General features: G+C 35.9%; 1 protein-coding gene across 1 annotated transcript; it reads left to right on the forward strand.

Annotated features, from left to right (window-relative positions):
- Positions 1-208: 208 nt before the first annotated feature.
- SPDYA (speedy/RINGO cell cycle regulator family member A) lies at positions 209-18,323 on the forward strand (the record flags this gene model as incomplete). Its single annotated transcript, XM_083376537.1, has 6 exons — positions 209-455; positions 1,012-1,070; positions 2,532-2,617; positions 12,673-12,844; positions 16,616-16,904; positions 18,250-18,323. The coding sequence occupies exons 1-6, from the start codon at positions 221-223 to the stop codon at positions 18,321-18,323; spliced, it is 915 nt and encodes a 304-aa protein (XP_083232663.1). The 5' UTR covers positions 209-220.
- Between the last annotated feature and the right edge of the window lie 39 nt (positions 18,324-18,362).

Below are 18,362 nucleotides of genomic sequence, written 5' to 3' on the forward strand. Positions count from 1 at the left end.
ACTTGCAGAAGTGAGACCAATACAATACATATATAAAATTCAATTATATTGTACTTTATGTAACAAAAATGTAGAAAAGATATAACATTTACTCATAGTATACAAATAAAGATACTGTATAACATGTATGTAATAGTGTATTTTTCATTAAATCCTTTCTATAACTTTAATTTTAACCAAGAAATTATTTTTATTTTAACAGGTAACTTCATTGAGGAAAATGAAACATAACCAGAGTTACTGTCGAACACCTCCCACTATTACCATACATTTAAAGCCAAATGAATCTAAATCATATCAGCAAAAAAAGACACTTGCCCTTAAGCGCCCTAAATTTAAAGACTGCCGGGAGACCTCTGGAAAAAACATTAATCATAATATTAAGCCAAAACAGTCAAAAGGTTCATGTCTAATTATTCAGCGTCAGGAAATGACAGCTTTCTTTAAACTATTTGGTAGGGTTTTTTGTATTCACTAATAGAATTTTATATCTATGTATACACATGCACATATGCATATAGTACATAGTTTTAAAAATGCTTACATGCTATCAAGTCATTTATACACACTTATATGCAAACAGATATGTAATATTTCATATTTCAATAAAATGTACAAACTGTGTGTGCATGAGAGGTAACTCAGAAACTTAAACAAAAACATTAGGATTTTATCCTCATGGGAACCAAAATATAAAAATCTCCTGTGCTTACAGAATTCAATGACACTAATGACTGTTTCTTCAGCCTTCATACATGTGGAAGTTAGAAATTAGATAAGGCTCATAAAATATATTATACAGAAGTTATTGTTTTGTGTTCATATCATTTTCCCCCCTTGGTTTTGATTATCTTTAGAGACAACATCCTTTTTTCCTCAAATAGCTGGAGGCTTTATACACAAAATCAGAAATTATATATTAAAAAAATACAATTTTATTGTTAAAAGGGTGATTTCAAAGAATGTGTTCTGAGATTATAATTAGTTTGTCAGTGCTGCCTTATTTTACAGATGATGATTTGATACAAGATTTCTTGTGGATGGACTGTTGCTGTAAAATTGCAGACAAGGTAGGCTTATTGCTTTTAAGTCAGTATAACTTTAAAAATCAGAGGATTTATATTCTGCTGTCATCTGTCAAACATTGTTTCATGCTAATTTCAACTTAATAATTTCAATTTAATAATTCAATTATTATTTTAAATAACATAAAATTTAAAAGATTGATTTGAAGTGATTGACTCACATAGATCAATATTTTAATAATACAAATCAACATTTTATGAATCTAAATAAAAGTAATTTATTCATGAACTCTTACTGAGATATAAATGAGAATGTGGAACTAATTCTTAATACGTACATATTGAACATTAAAATTTTAAAAAATATTTATTCAAAACCCAGCTATGGGCATTAAAATAATTTTAACTGATATTAAAATGGTGCAATGAATAAATTCATAAAATATTATTGAGAGATTTGAGTTCTGCTACATGAATCTGTTAGGGCTTAGAAAACAACTAATAATTTGAGGGCAGTGGCTGTAGGTATTATTGCCCAATACAGTATCACAGGATTATGCAGAAAGTGGCACACTGCATAGTATACTAACAATTTATGCGACAGGCTATTATGTGATTAGCAGCACTTTACTCTGCAGCAGACATGTCAAACACAAGGCCCGGGGGCCGGATGCGGCCCGCGAAGTGGTTTCATGTGGCCCGTGAAGCCATCCTGGAAACAGTGAGGGAATGGCCCCCACTGCCTTGGCCCTGGCCCAGAGACCCTCTGTCTGCCAGAGACCCTCAGATCTGTCCCCACTCCTGCCCAGGCCCCCATAGGCACCCTTGATGCAAACGATGTAGAGCTGGCCACGCCCACCCAGTAGGCCACGCCCAGCCTGGCCATACCCACCCGGCCCCCTGAGGGCAACCGCAATGCTGATGCGGCCCTCAATGAAATTGAGTTTGACACCCCTGCTCTGCAGCATAAGGCCATTAGCTGCAATTTAGTGTGGCCCTTTTTTCTCTATATCAGTTTTACATCACTTTCTGTTTTCTAAATTTCCACTGTAACTGAAAATTACCTGATCTTTAATCTGTTGGTTAGGAGCAGGGCTTTTTTTGTCATAGAACGCTCAGAATGGAGTTCCGGCACCTTTTTTGGATGGAACCTTGTAGGGTAGGCAAGGCAGGTTGTATGACATGTGTGAGTTCCGGCACCTTTTTCTTTTACAAAAAAAGCACTGGTTAGGAGCAATATATCTGGCCCTGCTTTATGTCTTATTAATGTGGTTAAGACAGTGAAATCATGAGACATGTTTCTATGGCAGAATATGAGTGAAAAACCAATGGGGGTGTGTGTGATTTACTTGAATTTTAAAACCATTCTGTGCTTGGAAATTAATTAAAAATAATGATTTTTTTCGGTTGATAATTTTTTTCCTGTTGATTTTATCAAACGACCATTTTGTCATTTTTAGGACAAAGGAAAAAGAGGAACATTAATATTTTACTTTCTTTCAACAGTATCTTTTGGCAATGACTTTTGTTTATTTCAAGAGGGCTGGCTATAGTATAAACGAACACACCCGGCTTAATTTCTTTGTTGCTCTGTAAGTAACTCTAAACTTTATGATTGTGATTAAAGTGCAAGAGACAGACAGCATCTATCATTTGAGAGAAGAGTAGTTAGAATAAAGCCTTGCTTGCCCCAACAAATCAATATTTATATTTATAAATTTGCAATCTTTAATATTATATTTATAATATTTATATCTTGAAGCACTTTAGGACTAGTAGGCTGAGAAAAAGAGCCTTGGTGGAGCAGTGGGCTAATGCCTCCTTAAGTAACACCAGCCGCCTGCAATTAGTGCAGGTTCCCATCCCACCAGGCTCAAGGTTGACTCAGCCTTCCATCCTTCCGAGGTAGGTAAAATGAGGACCCAGATTGTTAGGGGCAATAAGCTGACTTTGTAATAATGCCGCTTGGGGGGCCGAAAGCCCTAATAAGCAGGCATATACATAGAATGAAGGCTATTGCTAAGTACATTGATTTGTGCTTAGAGTGTAAGCCACCCTGAGTCTTCGGAGAAGGGTGGGATATAAATGGGATTAAAATAAATAAATAAATAAAAAAAAAATAAAAATAATTTGTAAAATGGTGTATAAACCCAACTAGCTCGTCAAAACTAAGTAGAAGAGGTGACTGATTTCTGCAGATTACCGTACTAATATTTTAAGATGAAAGTTAAGAACAGAAATATTTATATTTTATGTTCATAGGAAAAAAAACCTAAAATATATAGTTGTGCTGTGTAACCTTGTTTTGAAAAGAAACACCAAGGATTATAGAGCCCTATTTATTAATTCTTTACCAAAATGGTTACCTAACATTCAATTTCTTTTTCAATGTATATTTTTGGAGTTCTCTGTTTAAATGAGGTGCTTAAACCTTCTGCTTTGAATAGGATTCACATTTCACCTTAAATATAAGACAAAAACTTCATTCAATCTAATTTTCTAAATCTTTGGGTGACTTCTTCAGTCACTATACTAGGAAAAATTAATAAATGTTTACAATTTAAAAAGAATCTTAATGAAAATTGTTCATAATCTAAAACTAAAGTAAAGGTAAAGGTTCCCCAGCACATGCGTGCTAGTCGTTTCCAACTCTAGGGGCCAGTGCTCATCTCCGTTTCAAAGCCAAAGAGCCAGCGCTTGTCCGAGGACGTCTCCGTGGTCATGTGGCCGGCATGACTAGACTAGAGACTACTATATTGTAGGAAAATAAGTACAACATTAAGCAATTATATATTTAAAAACCCAATATTTGGACCAAATAGTATTTTTGCTCAGTTTGCTTCAGTCTAAGTGAAAAGCTATGAAGTGAGTTTTTGGCAGTAATTATAAGCGTTCTTACGACTGCTGTTTGGTAGGCAAGACTCATGACTGTGTTATGGGATTTGCTTTACCATAATTTATTAAATACAAACAATTGCTGATGTTCATGCATGATACTAAATCAAGATATCATATAAAACTTTTAAAGTGATAATTTCCCTTTATTAAGTAACAAATCTTAATTATTGAGCCATCCAAACCTAGTTGGGCTGGAAGATTCCATGCCTATATTCCTCTGCACAATTGAATAGCACAAGGGGGTTGTATAGCCACCATAAAATGAGAAAGTTGAAGCCATCTTTAAGTTGTCCACAGTAAAGCAAACTGTTGATATGATGGCAAAACAGTGCTTTATTAACTTCAGGGGGAAAAAATCTACATTTTTGTGAAAACTCCTGAAAATTACTGAGACGCTAAGTAAGCTTTACTCTTCTCTCTAACAGTTCAACTCCTTTAAAGAGAATGATCCAAATAACTTTATTAGACTATATTAGACATTCAGAAAAGTGTGTGTGTGTCTGTGTGTGCATACACACAATTATAAAACAAAACAGCCAAGAAAAAGGGATAAAATATAAAATAAAGAACAATCAACAAATAATACAAAAATGCCTTGGACCTTATAGTTTCTAATGTCATTTATTATAAATAAATATATTTGTGGATTTATTCACTTATATATTTCTAAGTACTTACTCACTTGGCTGCAACAAATGAAGCATATCAATTCATGTCTGACCAGATGGTATCTGCCTCTACAACCATATCAATGTAATACTGTACATAGAGGGATAAGAAAACTTCATAACTGACATTATCTCTGTATGGTAAAGATGTTGAGATTATACTAACCTTATGAAAAAAAAGACTTGTTTTTTTTCCTTTCAAAGAGATGAGGTATGTGGACATGTAAGCTGTTGAAAGAATTACTGCTTTTTTCCTTCCCAATTTAGGCTCTATTTTGGCACTGTCACTATATGTTGGCTAGTTTGTTTTTTGGCTCCGCAGTCACAATTCTGTGATAATATTTTGTCCCACTAATAGAGGGGATCAGCACATATATCATGTTCAATGCAAATTCAGTTCAGTATTGTCCATATCGCATGGGGCTAGTCAAATGCAGGAGCTTTTTTCAAGATGCAAGGCAAACTTCAACATCGTGGGGGGGCATTTTCTATTCAATCTTGTGCCTACATATTGTGTATGTCAAAATAATCTTCTACAAGTACTTTAGCAGTAGAAATAGCTGGATGTCTGGACCTCAACCTATTTTGCTCCAGGCAGGCTACATTATTTAGCATTGACAGATGGGAGTTATCAATACTCTTCAAGTTTTCTTGGAGGAGGGCATCTTTTTGTCTTACTTCTGGGGGTAGTATAAGGCACAGAACAGGTAGCCAATATGTGGGAGTACTTCAGATTGTCTACTAACAATGTGCATTGACTCATGCAACTGCATCAACCTTATTTGTGTGTGGGGGGGCTATTAAGCCATACTGTGGTACAATACTATTCCGCCGAATAAACTGAGCTGAGCGAATAAACTGAGCTGAGCGCAGGATGACTGTTCACGTCTGTGACATTCCTTAAGTCAAACGTGTCCCCTGGGTGGTGTTAAAGAACAGTCACTTCAAAACAAAACATAAGCCTCGAAGATACGGCAGTCAGTTAATCCTAGTGATCTCCTGGGTATATCACATCACATCGTAATATGCTGTTGAAACAAAATCTGTGAATATACAAACAAAGACAGTTGGGAGAACATTTAAATCAAGTATGACTGCAAAAAGATGCAGCCTCTTTATTGATTCAAAGAAGTCCTTCCTGCAATTTGAGAAGTACTTATCTAAGGATTTGAACAATTCTATATAATAATGTATTGTATCAATTACAGTATATAATATAGAGTGTAAATTATATAAACTGTTTTATATTATATGCAACATTATCCTGATAAGTGAGTACAATAAGCAAAATTCTAAATTGATCAGTATTTTAAGATAACCATCAAATTTAATATTTTATAACAATTGTTTCATTGAATTTTCCCAAGTCTCTGCTATATCCATAGATAAATAAACATGTTTTATTAGGGTAAATAAAATTCAGTGCCAAGTAAACTAGCACTATCTCCTCCTTCCCCTGCAACTGGTACTGGTCAACACTAGAGGGACAAATCTAGATATTAGTCCTTTTTATGAGGGGTGCCTAAGGGTTATACGTAAAGCTGCTGGGTGAGGTCATTAATCAGCAGGGAGTATAGTATCTTAAGTATGTTGATGATATCCAGATGTACATCTTCACTGCAGGCTGAATTAGTGATGTGCTTGAGGTGCCTGGAGATCGTGAGTGTCTGGAGGGGTTGCTGTGAGATTCTGGAAGAAGGGCTATAACAAAACCTGGAGTGGCATTTTTAAATTTAATTTTTTATTTTTAAAATAGTAACAAAAAAAGAAACAAAACAAAACACAAATATTATAATGATGCATACATTCTCAAAGGAAAAAAAATGCATGAAAGATGCTTTAAAAAGGTAAAAAATACAAAAAGAAAAAAGGAACAAAATATATCATTAGAAAAGATAACAGGTAAAGATTGTATGATGAAGTGAGCTCAGAATTTTCAAGAAGTTATTACAATGGATACTTGGGAAAAGATTTGGGTGAGAAATGTAAAATTTACGCAAGCTCAAAATTTAAGAGAGAATTTTTATAAAATGTTTTATAGATGGCATTTATTTATTTATTTATTTATTGATGGGATTTATATCCCGCCCTATCTCCCGAAGGACTCAGGGTGGCTAACAACAAAACATATAATAAGTACAGAAATTAAGATAAAAATAAAATTAAAATCATCTGTGCAATAAATTAAAATTAAAAACTAAAAATAAATTAAAAATTGTAAATATAATTAATTAAAATGCCTGTCAGTCCAGGTCAGCCTGGTGGAAAAGGAGTGTTTTGAGGCCGCGGCGAAAGGATTGGAGATTTTGGGCCATCCGAAGCTCAGGGGGGAGCTGATTCCATAGGGCTGGCGCTCCCACAGAGAAGGCCCTCCCCCTGGGGGTCGCCAGCCAACATTGCCTAGCTGACGGTACCCTGAGGAGGCCTTCTCTGTGTGAGCGTACTGGGCGATGGGAATTTGTTCCCGGCAGCATATGGTCCTGCAAGTATCCCGGGCCTAAGCCATGTAGGGCTTTAAAGGTAAGTACCAGCACCTTAAATCTCACCCGGAGGGCAACCGGTAGCCAATGCAGCTCACGCAGGAGGGGTGTAATATGGGAGTATCGGGGTGCTCCCATCACATCCCAAAAAATTAGCAAGTATGTATCCGAACTACCAGCCTAAATGTTGGAGGTGTGGTGGTGAAGATGCAATGTATTTTCATATATGGTGGACCTGTAAAAAGGTTAAAGCTTTTTGGATCAAAATTTGATGGAATATGCAGAAGATATTTAAGAGAAGGATAAAGTTATAAAGCAATTATTCTTACTGGGTATTATTACTGACACTACTGTTGTGGACACTAAGTTGATGTTGAATTTAATTACGGCAGCAAGACTTTTAGTAGGGCAATATTGGAAGAAGGAAGAACTGCCGACTATAGAAGAATGGACTTTAAAAGTTTCCAACCTGGCGGAAATGGCAAAGATCTCAGCGTATTTGAAAGACCATTCGCAACAGAGATATATTGTGGAGTGGAAAAAATGGATTGATTACATCCAGAATAAATATGGGACTAAAAAGTTTCATTTAGCATTTGAATAAGTATTGATGTGATATTTATATTGCTTGTAGTCATTTTACAAGAGTTAAAGTGCGATAGACTTAATAATTTATTGTTGTTAGCATATGGTAGATTATGATTGTTTTTACTTTTATACCTTGTATTTAGTTCTGGGAAGTCAGGGAGGGGGGAAGGGGAGGGAGGGAGGGTTGGGGTGGGTTGGGAAGGGGTGGGTGGGTTGGGAGGGGTTTTGTTTTGTTAAAGATAAAATGTACTGAAAAACTTCAATAAAAAAAGAAAAGATAACAGGTACAATTCTATATGTACTTAATGTAAATACAATTCAAGTGCGTATATATTTATTTCTTTATTTCTTATATACTTATAATATTCTTTTTAAAGATACTATATTTTGTATAAAACTCCATATTCCATTATGCTTATCCATATAAAGTCCACATCTATAACCTTCTCATAGGTGACAGTGTAATTAGTTCTTCAATCCTATGAGTAAAGGGGACCATATATTTATCTTTTCAGTGCTGCAATATCAATCTTTTAGCCATAGTAAGGGCACAGCGAATTCATTTAGCTTGTTCAGTTGTCAAATTCCATGTGATAGTTATATAATTGAAGTGAATTTTACCCTTTCAAAATGTTAGCTTTTGTTACACAGTCATATTTATGTAATCCACTACTTTCTCCCAAAATCCTGAAGCCCTACTCACCATTACTCATTCCCTGGACACATCTTGATTTTACTATTGCAATGCAAGACTGCCCTTGAAGATCCCCTCTCCCCACCTGAAAGTTTAGCTGGTCCAGGATGCAGTGGCAGGTGCAGTTCTGGTACTCCAAACTTTCCCTATTTTGTGTGCACTGCAGTGGTTCCCAGTTATCTTTCAAATACAGCTCAAAGTGCTGGTTATCATCTTTAAAGCCCTGAATGGTAAATGTAATGTATTGGCCTTTTGTATATGTTGTAAGTGTTTGCTCATGTTGCACTGCTTGCTAATTGCTTGCATTCAATTGCTAAGTGCTAGTTCACATGTATGTTGTAACGGTTGCTAGCTGGCCCAGACTGGTTGTCTCCAGCCGGCTAAGTAGGTCTTTGGGCGGGAAACCTATGCTTCAAACCTATTGGTCACTGCCTATTGGCCAACCGTATAAATAGCTGCACAGCAGCTCCCTTGTTGCTTCTGTTCTGTTTGACCTTTAATAAAGCCTGTTGCTGTTTTGAATCTTCCATCTCGCTCAATGCCTGCAAGAACCAGCTACACAACAGTAACGGCCAGGTTATTTGTGAGTCCACTTCTCCCTGAGGGTATCTGCCCATCCTACCAAATCTAAAACAGTATATGTGCTCCAGATCCCATCAAACAATGTCATCTGGCAAGACTTAGGAAGTGTTCCTTCTCTGTAGTGGTACCGGTCCTATGGATCAGTCTCTCCCCGATATCTGAAGGCCTTCTACTCTATTTTTTTAATACAAGTTTTATTATTTTTTAAATTTTACATCCAGGTATTTATGAAGCAATATGGTGGTTGGGTAGTTAAAAGTAAACAATAGCAAATAAAATCATTTGTAGATAGCTCAAGTTACATCAACAAGAATTCCCTTAGTTATGATAACATAATCAAATTAATCAAATTAATACATTTCTAATTATGACACAATCAATTAGAATAATTTTCAATATATTTTCACTTATACATATCCATTTCCTGTTTTTGAATTTTACCTAATTACAATAGAATATTTCAAAATAGCCTGTAATATATAGAAGAAAACTTAATTTTTGGGTAACCCCCATTTCCCCCATTTCATTATATAGTAATTATCCTGTGTAAAATACATACATTGTTCATTTCAGTGCATTCTTATTTTATACAAGTATATTCTGTTTATTATCTTAATAGTTCACCAATTATTGAAAACATATCTTTTGTTGTATCCTTCCAGATTCTATAATATAAATCAATTCTAATAGCTGACTTTCCTTTCCCTTAGAAGTCTAGAAGTTACATATAAAATCAGTTTATATCTTTTAAAAGTTCCCCTTAACCTATTAAGAGAAATTTTAAGCTCTATCATTACAACAAATAGATTCTATTTATCATCTTAATAGTTCATCAATTATTAAAATGTTTTATTATATCATTCCAAATGATATAATACAATTCAAAGTTATGTTCTGATAGCTAATTTTGCTTTCCCTTAAAAATCTAAAATCTAAGTATAGAATCAGTTTATATCTTTTAAATATTCCCCTTAGCCCATTAAAAGAAATTTTAAGCTCTATCATTACAAGTCCCAACAGAAACACAAATCCAATTTTTTAAATCTAACTCATGCCTTCTTTTTGTTCCAATCAGGCTTCCATATTGGTGCCTTTAGATTTTCAAATGTGTCTCCCTTTCTTCCTACAGACATTGTTTGAATCCAGGGAGACCATTCAATTGTCAGTTTTGCAAAGAAAGTGTCCCCTTTGTAATCATTAAGATGTTGCTTTAATAGATCAATTCTCGATGTTTGGTATGGTATAATTGTCATTAGTTCAGTCTGGTCTTCTTCTTCTTCCAATTGCATCTGGCTTAGATAAGAGGGGATGACTGATGTTATAGTTATTATTTGGTTGGGTAGGTTCTCAACATACTGTATTTGAAAGCCTTTGGTATCTTCCATCTTAGTGTTGGTTTCTTTGGCTTCTATTGTTTTTTGAATTGTAGGTTTTATAGTTAAAATCGAGATTTGGGCATCAAGGTTCTCAATAGATTGTATTTGTTGTTCTTTTGTTGTTGTTAGTTGCGAAGTCATGTCCAACCCATCGCGACCCTATGGACAACGTTCCTCCAGGCCTTCCTGTCCTCTACCATCTTCTGGAGTCCATTTAAGCTCACACCTACTGCTTCAGTGACTCCATCCAGCCACCTCATTCTCTGTCGTCCCCTTCTTCTATTGCCCTCAATCTTTCCTAGCATTAGGCTCTTCTCCAGTGAGTCCTTCCTTCTCATTAGGTGGCCAAAGTATTTGAGTTTTAGCTGTTAGTTGTTCTTTAGGGTCTCCTATTTTGATGTTAATTTCCTCTTCTTCTATTTGTTTTTGGATTGTCAATTTATCATTTAAAGTCAAAGTTTCATCTGGTAGATTTAAGCTGTCAGATTTATCTTGCAGTCTGGCTTTCATTTGCTCAGTCAGTGCCAGAGTTGTTTCCAGTATCAGTTTATAGTTAAGTGGTGGAATATAATCCTCCATTCGTGGAGGCTATTTTAATGAGAGTTAATGAGTGTCCACCTCCACTATTCCTAGAGATTGTTTTCAGTGCCAGGTGTTCTCAATTCTTATCTTTAAAGATAGTGTCAAGACAAATCTGTGTTTCAGCCAGCTCTCATAATAAAGAAAAGGTTTACTTGCTATACCAGGTTTCGCCACAAGATGTCATCAATAGCATATAAAATAAGATGTAAAATCTTTTTCCAGACTGGTATGAGGCTTTTATCCAATTAATCAATACTTTTCTTTTCCTCTTCTTTCACAGCTTAAGCAGAAAATAGGGTAGTAGGTCCCCACAGAAATAAAAGCTTTTTAATAGCCCAGGAATTTCAAAGGTACAAATAAAGTTGCTTAATTTTTTAGCTTAGTCATTTGGTTTCTTTTAAGGCTTTAAAATTTTTGTTCCCCAAGTAAGCAGTCGCCGATCTTTCAAAAGAGGGGGAGATTTTCAAAAAGGTCCCACAGGAAAGTAGTTAGGGGAATAAGAAAGGTAAGGTCTCACCCAGATCCTCCAGATTGCTTCGTTCTGCTTGATGGTGCTTTTGGCTTTCGGCAAGGAACAGCTTAATAATTGGCCATCTTAATGGCTGATCTCTTCTTCTTTGGGCCAGAGGAGCTGCTTCAGATCAAACGGAGGGCTGATGCCTTTCCGTGATCACAAGGAGGGCCTCCTCATGGTGGTCGCCCCACCAGGGTGACTTTTGACCCTTTTCAGGGTCCTCCAAGGAAGATAGATCGGACGGCGGGGAGAGGCTTCTTCTTGCACATCCACTGGTGCCACGCGTGCAACCTGGAAGCCGGCCTTCTACACTCTCTTGATCTTCCACTAGGCCATGAAGACCTCATGAAGGATCATCAGGTGCTGAGCCAGGATGTGAACTCAGCTGTGTTGGTAGTTTTTTGTTTTTTGTTTTAAATCCCATTTATATCCCACCCTTCTCCAAAGACTCAGGGTGGCTTACAATCTAAGAAGCAAAAATCAATGTGCTTAGCAATAGCCTTCATTCTATGTATATGCCTGCTTATTAGGGCTTTCGCCCCCCCCAAGTGGCATTTTTACAAAGTCAGCTTATTGCCCCCAACAATCTGGGTCCTCATTTTACCTACCTCGGAAGGATGGAAGGCTGAGTCAACCTTGAGCCTGGTGGGACTCGAACCTGCACTAATTGCAGGCAGCTGGTGTTACTTAGGGAGGCATTAGCCCACTGCTCCACCAAGGCTGTTCTTATGGTACTTTTATGACAGTAGGATGGTCTTTAATTTTGAATTTATATTTCTAATATATTTATATTGATTTTATTGTTCCTAGACTTGAGTTATATTGTGTAAGATGACAGCCAGATAGACCTTTGAAATAAATATATACATAGGAGAAATATCAATTATGCAAAGCCAGATATTTTAACTTGATTTGCATTTAGCACTGTTTTTGTATTCTGAAACTGCAAGATTTAGACATTTCATTTCTTAAAATTCAGGTTGTCTGAATTTCTATCTAATTCTGTATTTTGGCTTCTGACTTTCTTTGCACATACAACACATGTAGCTCTGAGTTTGGTTCTATCAATATTAGGTTAAGATAAGCAAATGTCAGAAATGATAACCTATTTTCCTACTATGAAATATAAGTTAAGGGACATTTGTCCAAACTAAATTGTTTTGAGCAATCTGTAATGACATGGGGATGGAAGTAAGAAAAAAGATGGGAGACCGTAGTAAACATTTGATTAAAGTTATATTTAACTCATATACATGTTATTGTAGATACCTTGCAAATACAGTTGAAGAAGACGATGAAGAGTCAAAATATGAGATTTTCCCATGGGCTTTAGGAAAAGCTTGGAGAAAACTCTTCCCAGATTTCTTGGCTTTGAGAGATGAACTGTGGAGTAAGATGGGTTATAGAGCTATAGTAAGCAGACGTTGCTGTGAAGAGGTAAGAAAAGTATGTTTCATATTATTAAGAAATAGGATAGGTAAATTATAAAAACAACTTCTGTTTTCCAATACAGCATCTTTCCTTGTTTTCAAAACTAGTAGTTATTTTTAAACACTGCCAAATTATTACTCACTTTAATTGCTAGTTTATATCATGTTTTCAAAACACTCTAATGAATAATTGATCTTCATCAAAGTGGGTGCATGTTTTAGAAAACATGATACTAGCACTTACTGAAAAATACGAAATAACCTATGAATACCGAGTACATTATATAATTAAGTTGATACGAGCTGTAAGTATTTGGGGCTTATTTTGAAGCAAACCACATAGGAGTCATGATCTCCTTCAAAACTAAATTTATATAGTTATAAATTTAAGTTGTCATACAAAAATTCTATGATCTTATTGTATCTTTAAGTCCCCTAAATGCAGCACAAACATGTCCTGGTAACCATTTTTATATAGTTGTGTAAAATGATCTGTCCTCATAAAATTGCATTTCTCTCATCAATCCATAGCTGAGGTAGCTTAAACTCCTCAATAGCTATTACACTTTTAATATAGCGTTTTCCCTTTATCTGATAGCATTTTTGCTACATATAATCTAGGATAATTCATTGACAATGTGGTTGATATAGCTGGCAGCAGCTGGGATCTGCTCATTGAGTTGTATATCTCTTCTCCTCCAGATGCTAGACACTGTTTTTGGCTGTTTTGACTTGGGTTGCAAAATTGTCTAGAACCAGGGCTTCCACAGAACTTCAGCCTATATTTTGCATTTCCAAATAACTTATCAGGTCTTAGGACCATGGTGGTTCAAGTGGTTAAGATGCTGGGTAGGAGGTTAGCAAGTCCATGTTCAAGACCCGAGAGCTGCCATGGGGTGGGGTTGAGCTCCCATCCTTAACTTCAGTTCATGCTGGGGACATGAAAGGAGCCCCCAACTGGGTGTCTCCAGGGCAATGTTGATGTCACTGGCTAAGTCTTTCCACCTGAAAGCCCCTTGGTGCTACTGACACAAGTTCAGCATTAAGTCTTAAATGGGTTTCTTATATACACAGATTTAGCATTCTTTTGAATGTTAGTATATTAATACTTTATAGCTGGGGTAGTCTATAAACCCAGTAAAACAGAGGAATGAATTGAGAGATAGATAATAAACACTCGTCTGAAAATGTGTATTTATTATTTTGATATGCCACCCATCTCACTAAAGGTTCAATTTAAAATTGGGAAAAAAAGTTCTGGGCTCTTCTAGTTGTTTGATACTGGTTCTGCTATCACTGAGTGCATTATAGGTTTTCCACTGCTCCTGCCAAAGAGGTGTTTCAAATGACTTTATTTTTTATTGTTTCTATTACTTGGGAAGATTTGTTCGCGGTGCAAAGTGAATTGCAATTATTCTATTGCTGATTAGTTTCCAGCCAATAAGTATCTTTGTTGCTCATTCTCCCAAAACAAGGCCAACCCCTTATATGGCCTGAATATAAGATGATCTTATCATTACTATTAATTTGGCCACTCTCTACCCATCTGATCTCACTGATACCTAAGATATCTAGCTTGTAGTCATTAAAGAGCTGCAGAAGTTGAGCAGATTTTCCAAACTGGTGTAGCATTCTCACATTCCACATCCCAATTCTTGTGATGTTCTTGGCTGAGAAGATCAATTTCAACTTCTGGTACCAGACCCCATGGCCAGTTTGCTCTGGTGTTGCCATATAAGCAATATGGCTTGATCACTAAATTTTCTTGAGATTCTTCTTGCTGCATTGGTTTCTTCACCTTACAAAATATCATAGAATAGTACATTGAGTATTGACAGCCACTGGCCAACAACTTTATTGATTTTAAGAAAGCATTTGACAGTGTCCATCAAGAATCTCTCTGGCAGATCCCACATCTATACTGTGTACTGACAGTCTTCATTACTATTTTTAAAACTTATACCTACAATCAAATTGCTAAAAAATGGCCATACAGACTTCCTCAAAATTATTACCAGAATTAGACAAGGCTGTATTCTATCATTGCTCCTCTTCCTCGTGGCCCTTGACTATGTTATGCGATGAACATCACGCGTTGGGAAAGACATTCATTATTCTGACCAAGACTGTCTTGGCAACCTGGATTTTGCAGATGATATTGCCCTACTTGAGGAAGCCAAGCCAAAACTACAATAAGTGATGACTGTCTTAGATGAAGAAGCAACCAAAATTGGCCTCAGGATAAGTGCCAAGAAATTTAAGATCATGTATGTGAGTTCCACCGCACAGATACAGTGAATCACATTCAGATCACAGTGACTTGAGAAAATAGAAAGGATTACCTATTTGGCTAGTATAATCGCCCAAAATGGAGATGCAGAGATGGACATCAAGTGCTGCATGGGAAAAGGAACAGCTATTTTCCAAAGGATGAATAAAATATGGTCCTCATTATCTATATCACTGAAACTTAAACTCTGTTTGCTTACCTCTATAGTGATCCTGACAACCATTTATGCCAGCAAGACTTGGAAGGCATCAGCAAGTATTAAAAAGAGACTTGATGTCTTCCAACAAAGATGCCTGTATTGAATCCTAAAGATTCCCTATTTTGATCATATTATTAATGAAAAAGTGCTCCAAAAAAGTTTCTGCTGAAAACTACATAACATTGTTGCATGCAGAAGATTCCAACTTGCAGGTGATACTCTCTGCATGGAGAACAATCAAATTCCCAAGATGGCAATAATATGGACCCCCCTCCCAATGCCAAATGACCAACAGGATGTCCTTGAAACACATGGTGAAGAACATTCATGGAAAACTTATAAAAATCACATGGGAAGATGCTGAAGTACTTGCCCAAGACCAAAAATGCTGGAGATCCCTTGCTTCCCAATATGCTACATAGCACAGGAGGATCTAATGCTTAAAAAAAATTACTTAGGAAATGTGCTATTTTGCCTACAGGTAATCCTTGAGTTGTGAATGTAATAGAGCCTGCCAATTACATTCATAACCTGAGGATTTGTTAATTGGATCACGTTAAATGAATGTGATACCTCCCTGCTTTCCCCAATGCATTCGTTAATGAAATGTGCAGGTCGTTAAGTGCACATGAAGTATCTCAGGGTAGAGACCATTTGGGGCCTAGTGCTGGAACAGGCCACCTACTTCCAACCACTCAAGGCCTCCACCTACCAAGATATCTCATGCTCTGCTTACAGTCCTTTGGGGTACCCATAATTGCTTCACACACCCCCACCCTGATTTTGCCCTACCAGGTCACAGGCACTGGGCCTGCTTTGCGAGCCCATCAGTTTCCACTTGCTCCACCCCACCTTGTTACCGGTCGCTCAATTACCTTTTGAAGATCTCCAGAGTTCCAGAACAGGCTGACCCATGTGGCAGCAAAGTGGCCATCTTTTACTCAGACGCTGGCAAAACTGTCACAGATAGAGGCATGGAATGAAGCTGTCAGGAATGTCCTCAGTGCTCCATGCAATCTCTCTTTTGCATTTTTGACCTTTTATATCAGCTTTTGCCGAACACAGATGTAGCATTCATTTGAAAGTGGTTCCTGCTTTTTCCCTTTATCTTGCTCTATACCTATTAGACCAACTTTGCTAATAAATAGCGGAATTTTTGGCTGTTTTATAATTATCTTCTTTTTAATTAAAAAATTGTATTTGCCCATTAGCTTTTATAATTTTTGTGCACTGTTTGTTATATGATAGTTCTGATACAGTCCTTTCTGAGATAAGAGTCTTTGATACAGGTAATGGCAATTGCTTCAACACATTATGTATGGCAGCGAGAACGCTCTCTTTACCATAGTGGAGCTATAAGAAACAGTTGCAGAAACAAAGTACAATTGCCTCGAGGACCCAATGCCACACCTGTAGACTGTGAACTTTGTGGGAAAAAAACACAATATATAAGGCTGGGATTATCATCTTCTTCCTCCACTGAAACTCTGGAAATGATGGAGCAACACATCGCTCCTGCATTGCTTGATCCAACAGATAAAATGCTCTTTGAGCCATCATATCATTGTCACTCCCAAGGTAGGTTAAGTGTCCCTAGAAATAAAATTATACTGTAATGCTTAAACTTCTAGTCTAACTATAGCCAAGAAATCAAAAGGGCTGTATGTTTAGAGTTCAGATAATATCATATATCTCTCTGGCTGGGAATGTTTTGTCTCTACATGAAAACTACAGACTGGGGTTAAACTTAAAATACTGTGAATCTTCTGAGGCTATAGTCACAATAACCAATGATGGAAATTCCATTCTGATAAAATTAGTTTATACTTAATATTCAGAGTATAGTCCTGTGTGTATTAAAAGTATAAAGGAGCACCACAGCAGCAGCCAAAGCTGTATATTTAGCATGATACAAAAAGTTTTTGTTTGAAGCCCAATAGATAAATTACTGTTATATTCATTGCCCTAAATTCTATACAAGCCACACTTTATATAATCTTATTGCACAAGGAGATTGTTGTGTTCACTTCATCTTTGATTGAATTAGGTTTCTGCCAATTTTTTCTTCATATATGTTTTATATTGTTTCTGCAATTGAAAATTATGATCATGCATACAAGTGTCTCATTTAAATTGTGTTTACATAATTTTACCTATACTTAATTTTCTTTCAAGAAGGCTAATTAATTTTAGTAGAAAAATAAATCTAGTTTATTCATTTTCAAAACCATGAATAAATTTCCATGCAAGTGGCATTACATTAATTTTGAATAATAGTACAATATTTCTTAATAAAGATAGAATAACAGACCTAAGGATGACAAAGTGTATAACTGGTACTGATAACAGTGAATGTAATAATGAAATGGATTGTGAAAAGTATATTGTTCTGGATATTTTCTGCTAAATTCATTAACTTGTCTTCTGAAATTTATTTACATATTAAGCCATGGAATCCTTGTGCTGGGGACATTGAAAATATTGAAGTTACTTTGATTTAGGCATGATTATTTTTAGTAAGCAATCTACAGTCATTTTTTCTGATTACTCCATAAAATCTTACTGATAGTTTTCATACCAAACAAAAATATCAACATTGATACAGCTGTAAAAAAAAAGTTACACAAAGGCCTTTTATCTGTGGTGTTTTAGTATGTACTGCTATCCAAGAATTGGTAATGAAAGAACATCTAATGCACCAAGGACATTAAAGTTAATGAGCTAAAGGAAAGAACAATAGAAAATATTCTAAGCAATGTATATAGTTCACTGGAAAGCCTTTTTACAATTTTACTTTGCTAGCTGGGTTTTTCCTTCTATTATTCTTATTTATATACGTAATCTGTTCTGAATTATACAAAAGCATTCTTGTTCATCAATAATGACACTCTTAAGTTCCCAAATACTTCCATGTTTTTGACAGATGAACTGCCAAGTAATGGGAAAAAAAGGAGTCGAGATAAATCCATGGATTGGTTTACTGGAAATGAAGAATAACAAAACTTAACAAGTTTCAAAATGAATAGGAAATTAAAC

Source organism: Vipera ursinii, assembly GCF_947247035.1.
Source record: "Vipera ursinii genome assembly, chromosome: 1".
Classification (NCBI taxonomy): domain Eukaryota; kingdom Metazoa; phylum Chordata; class Lepidosauria; order Squamata; family Viperidae; genus Vipera; species Vipera ursinii.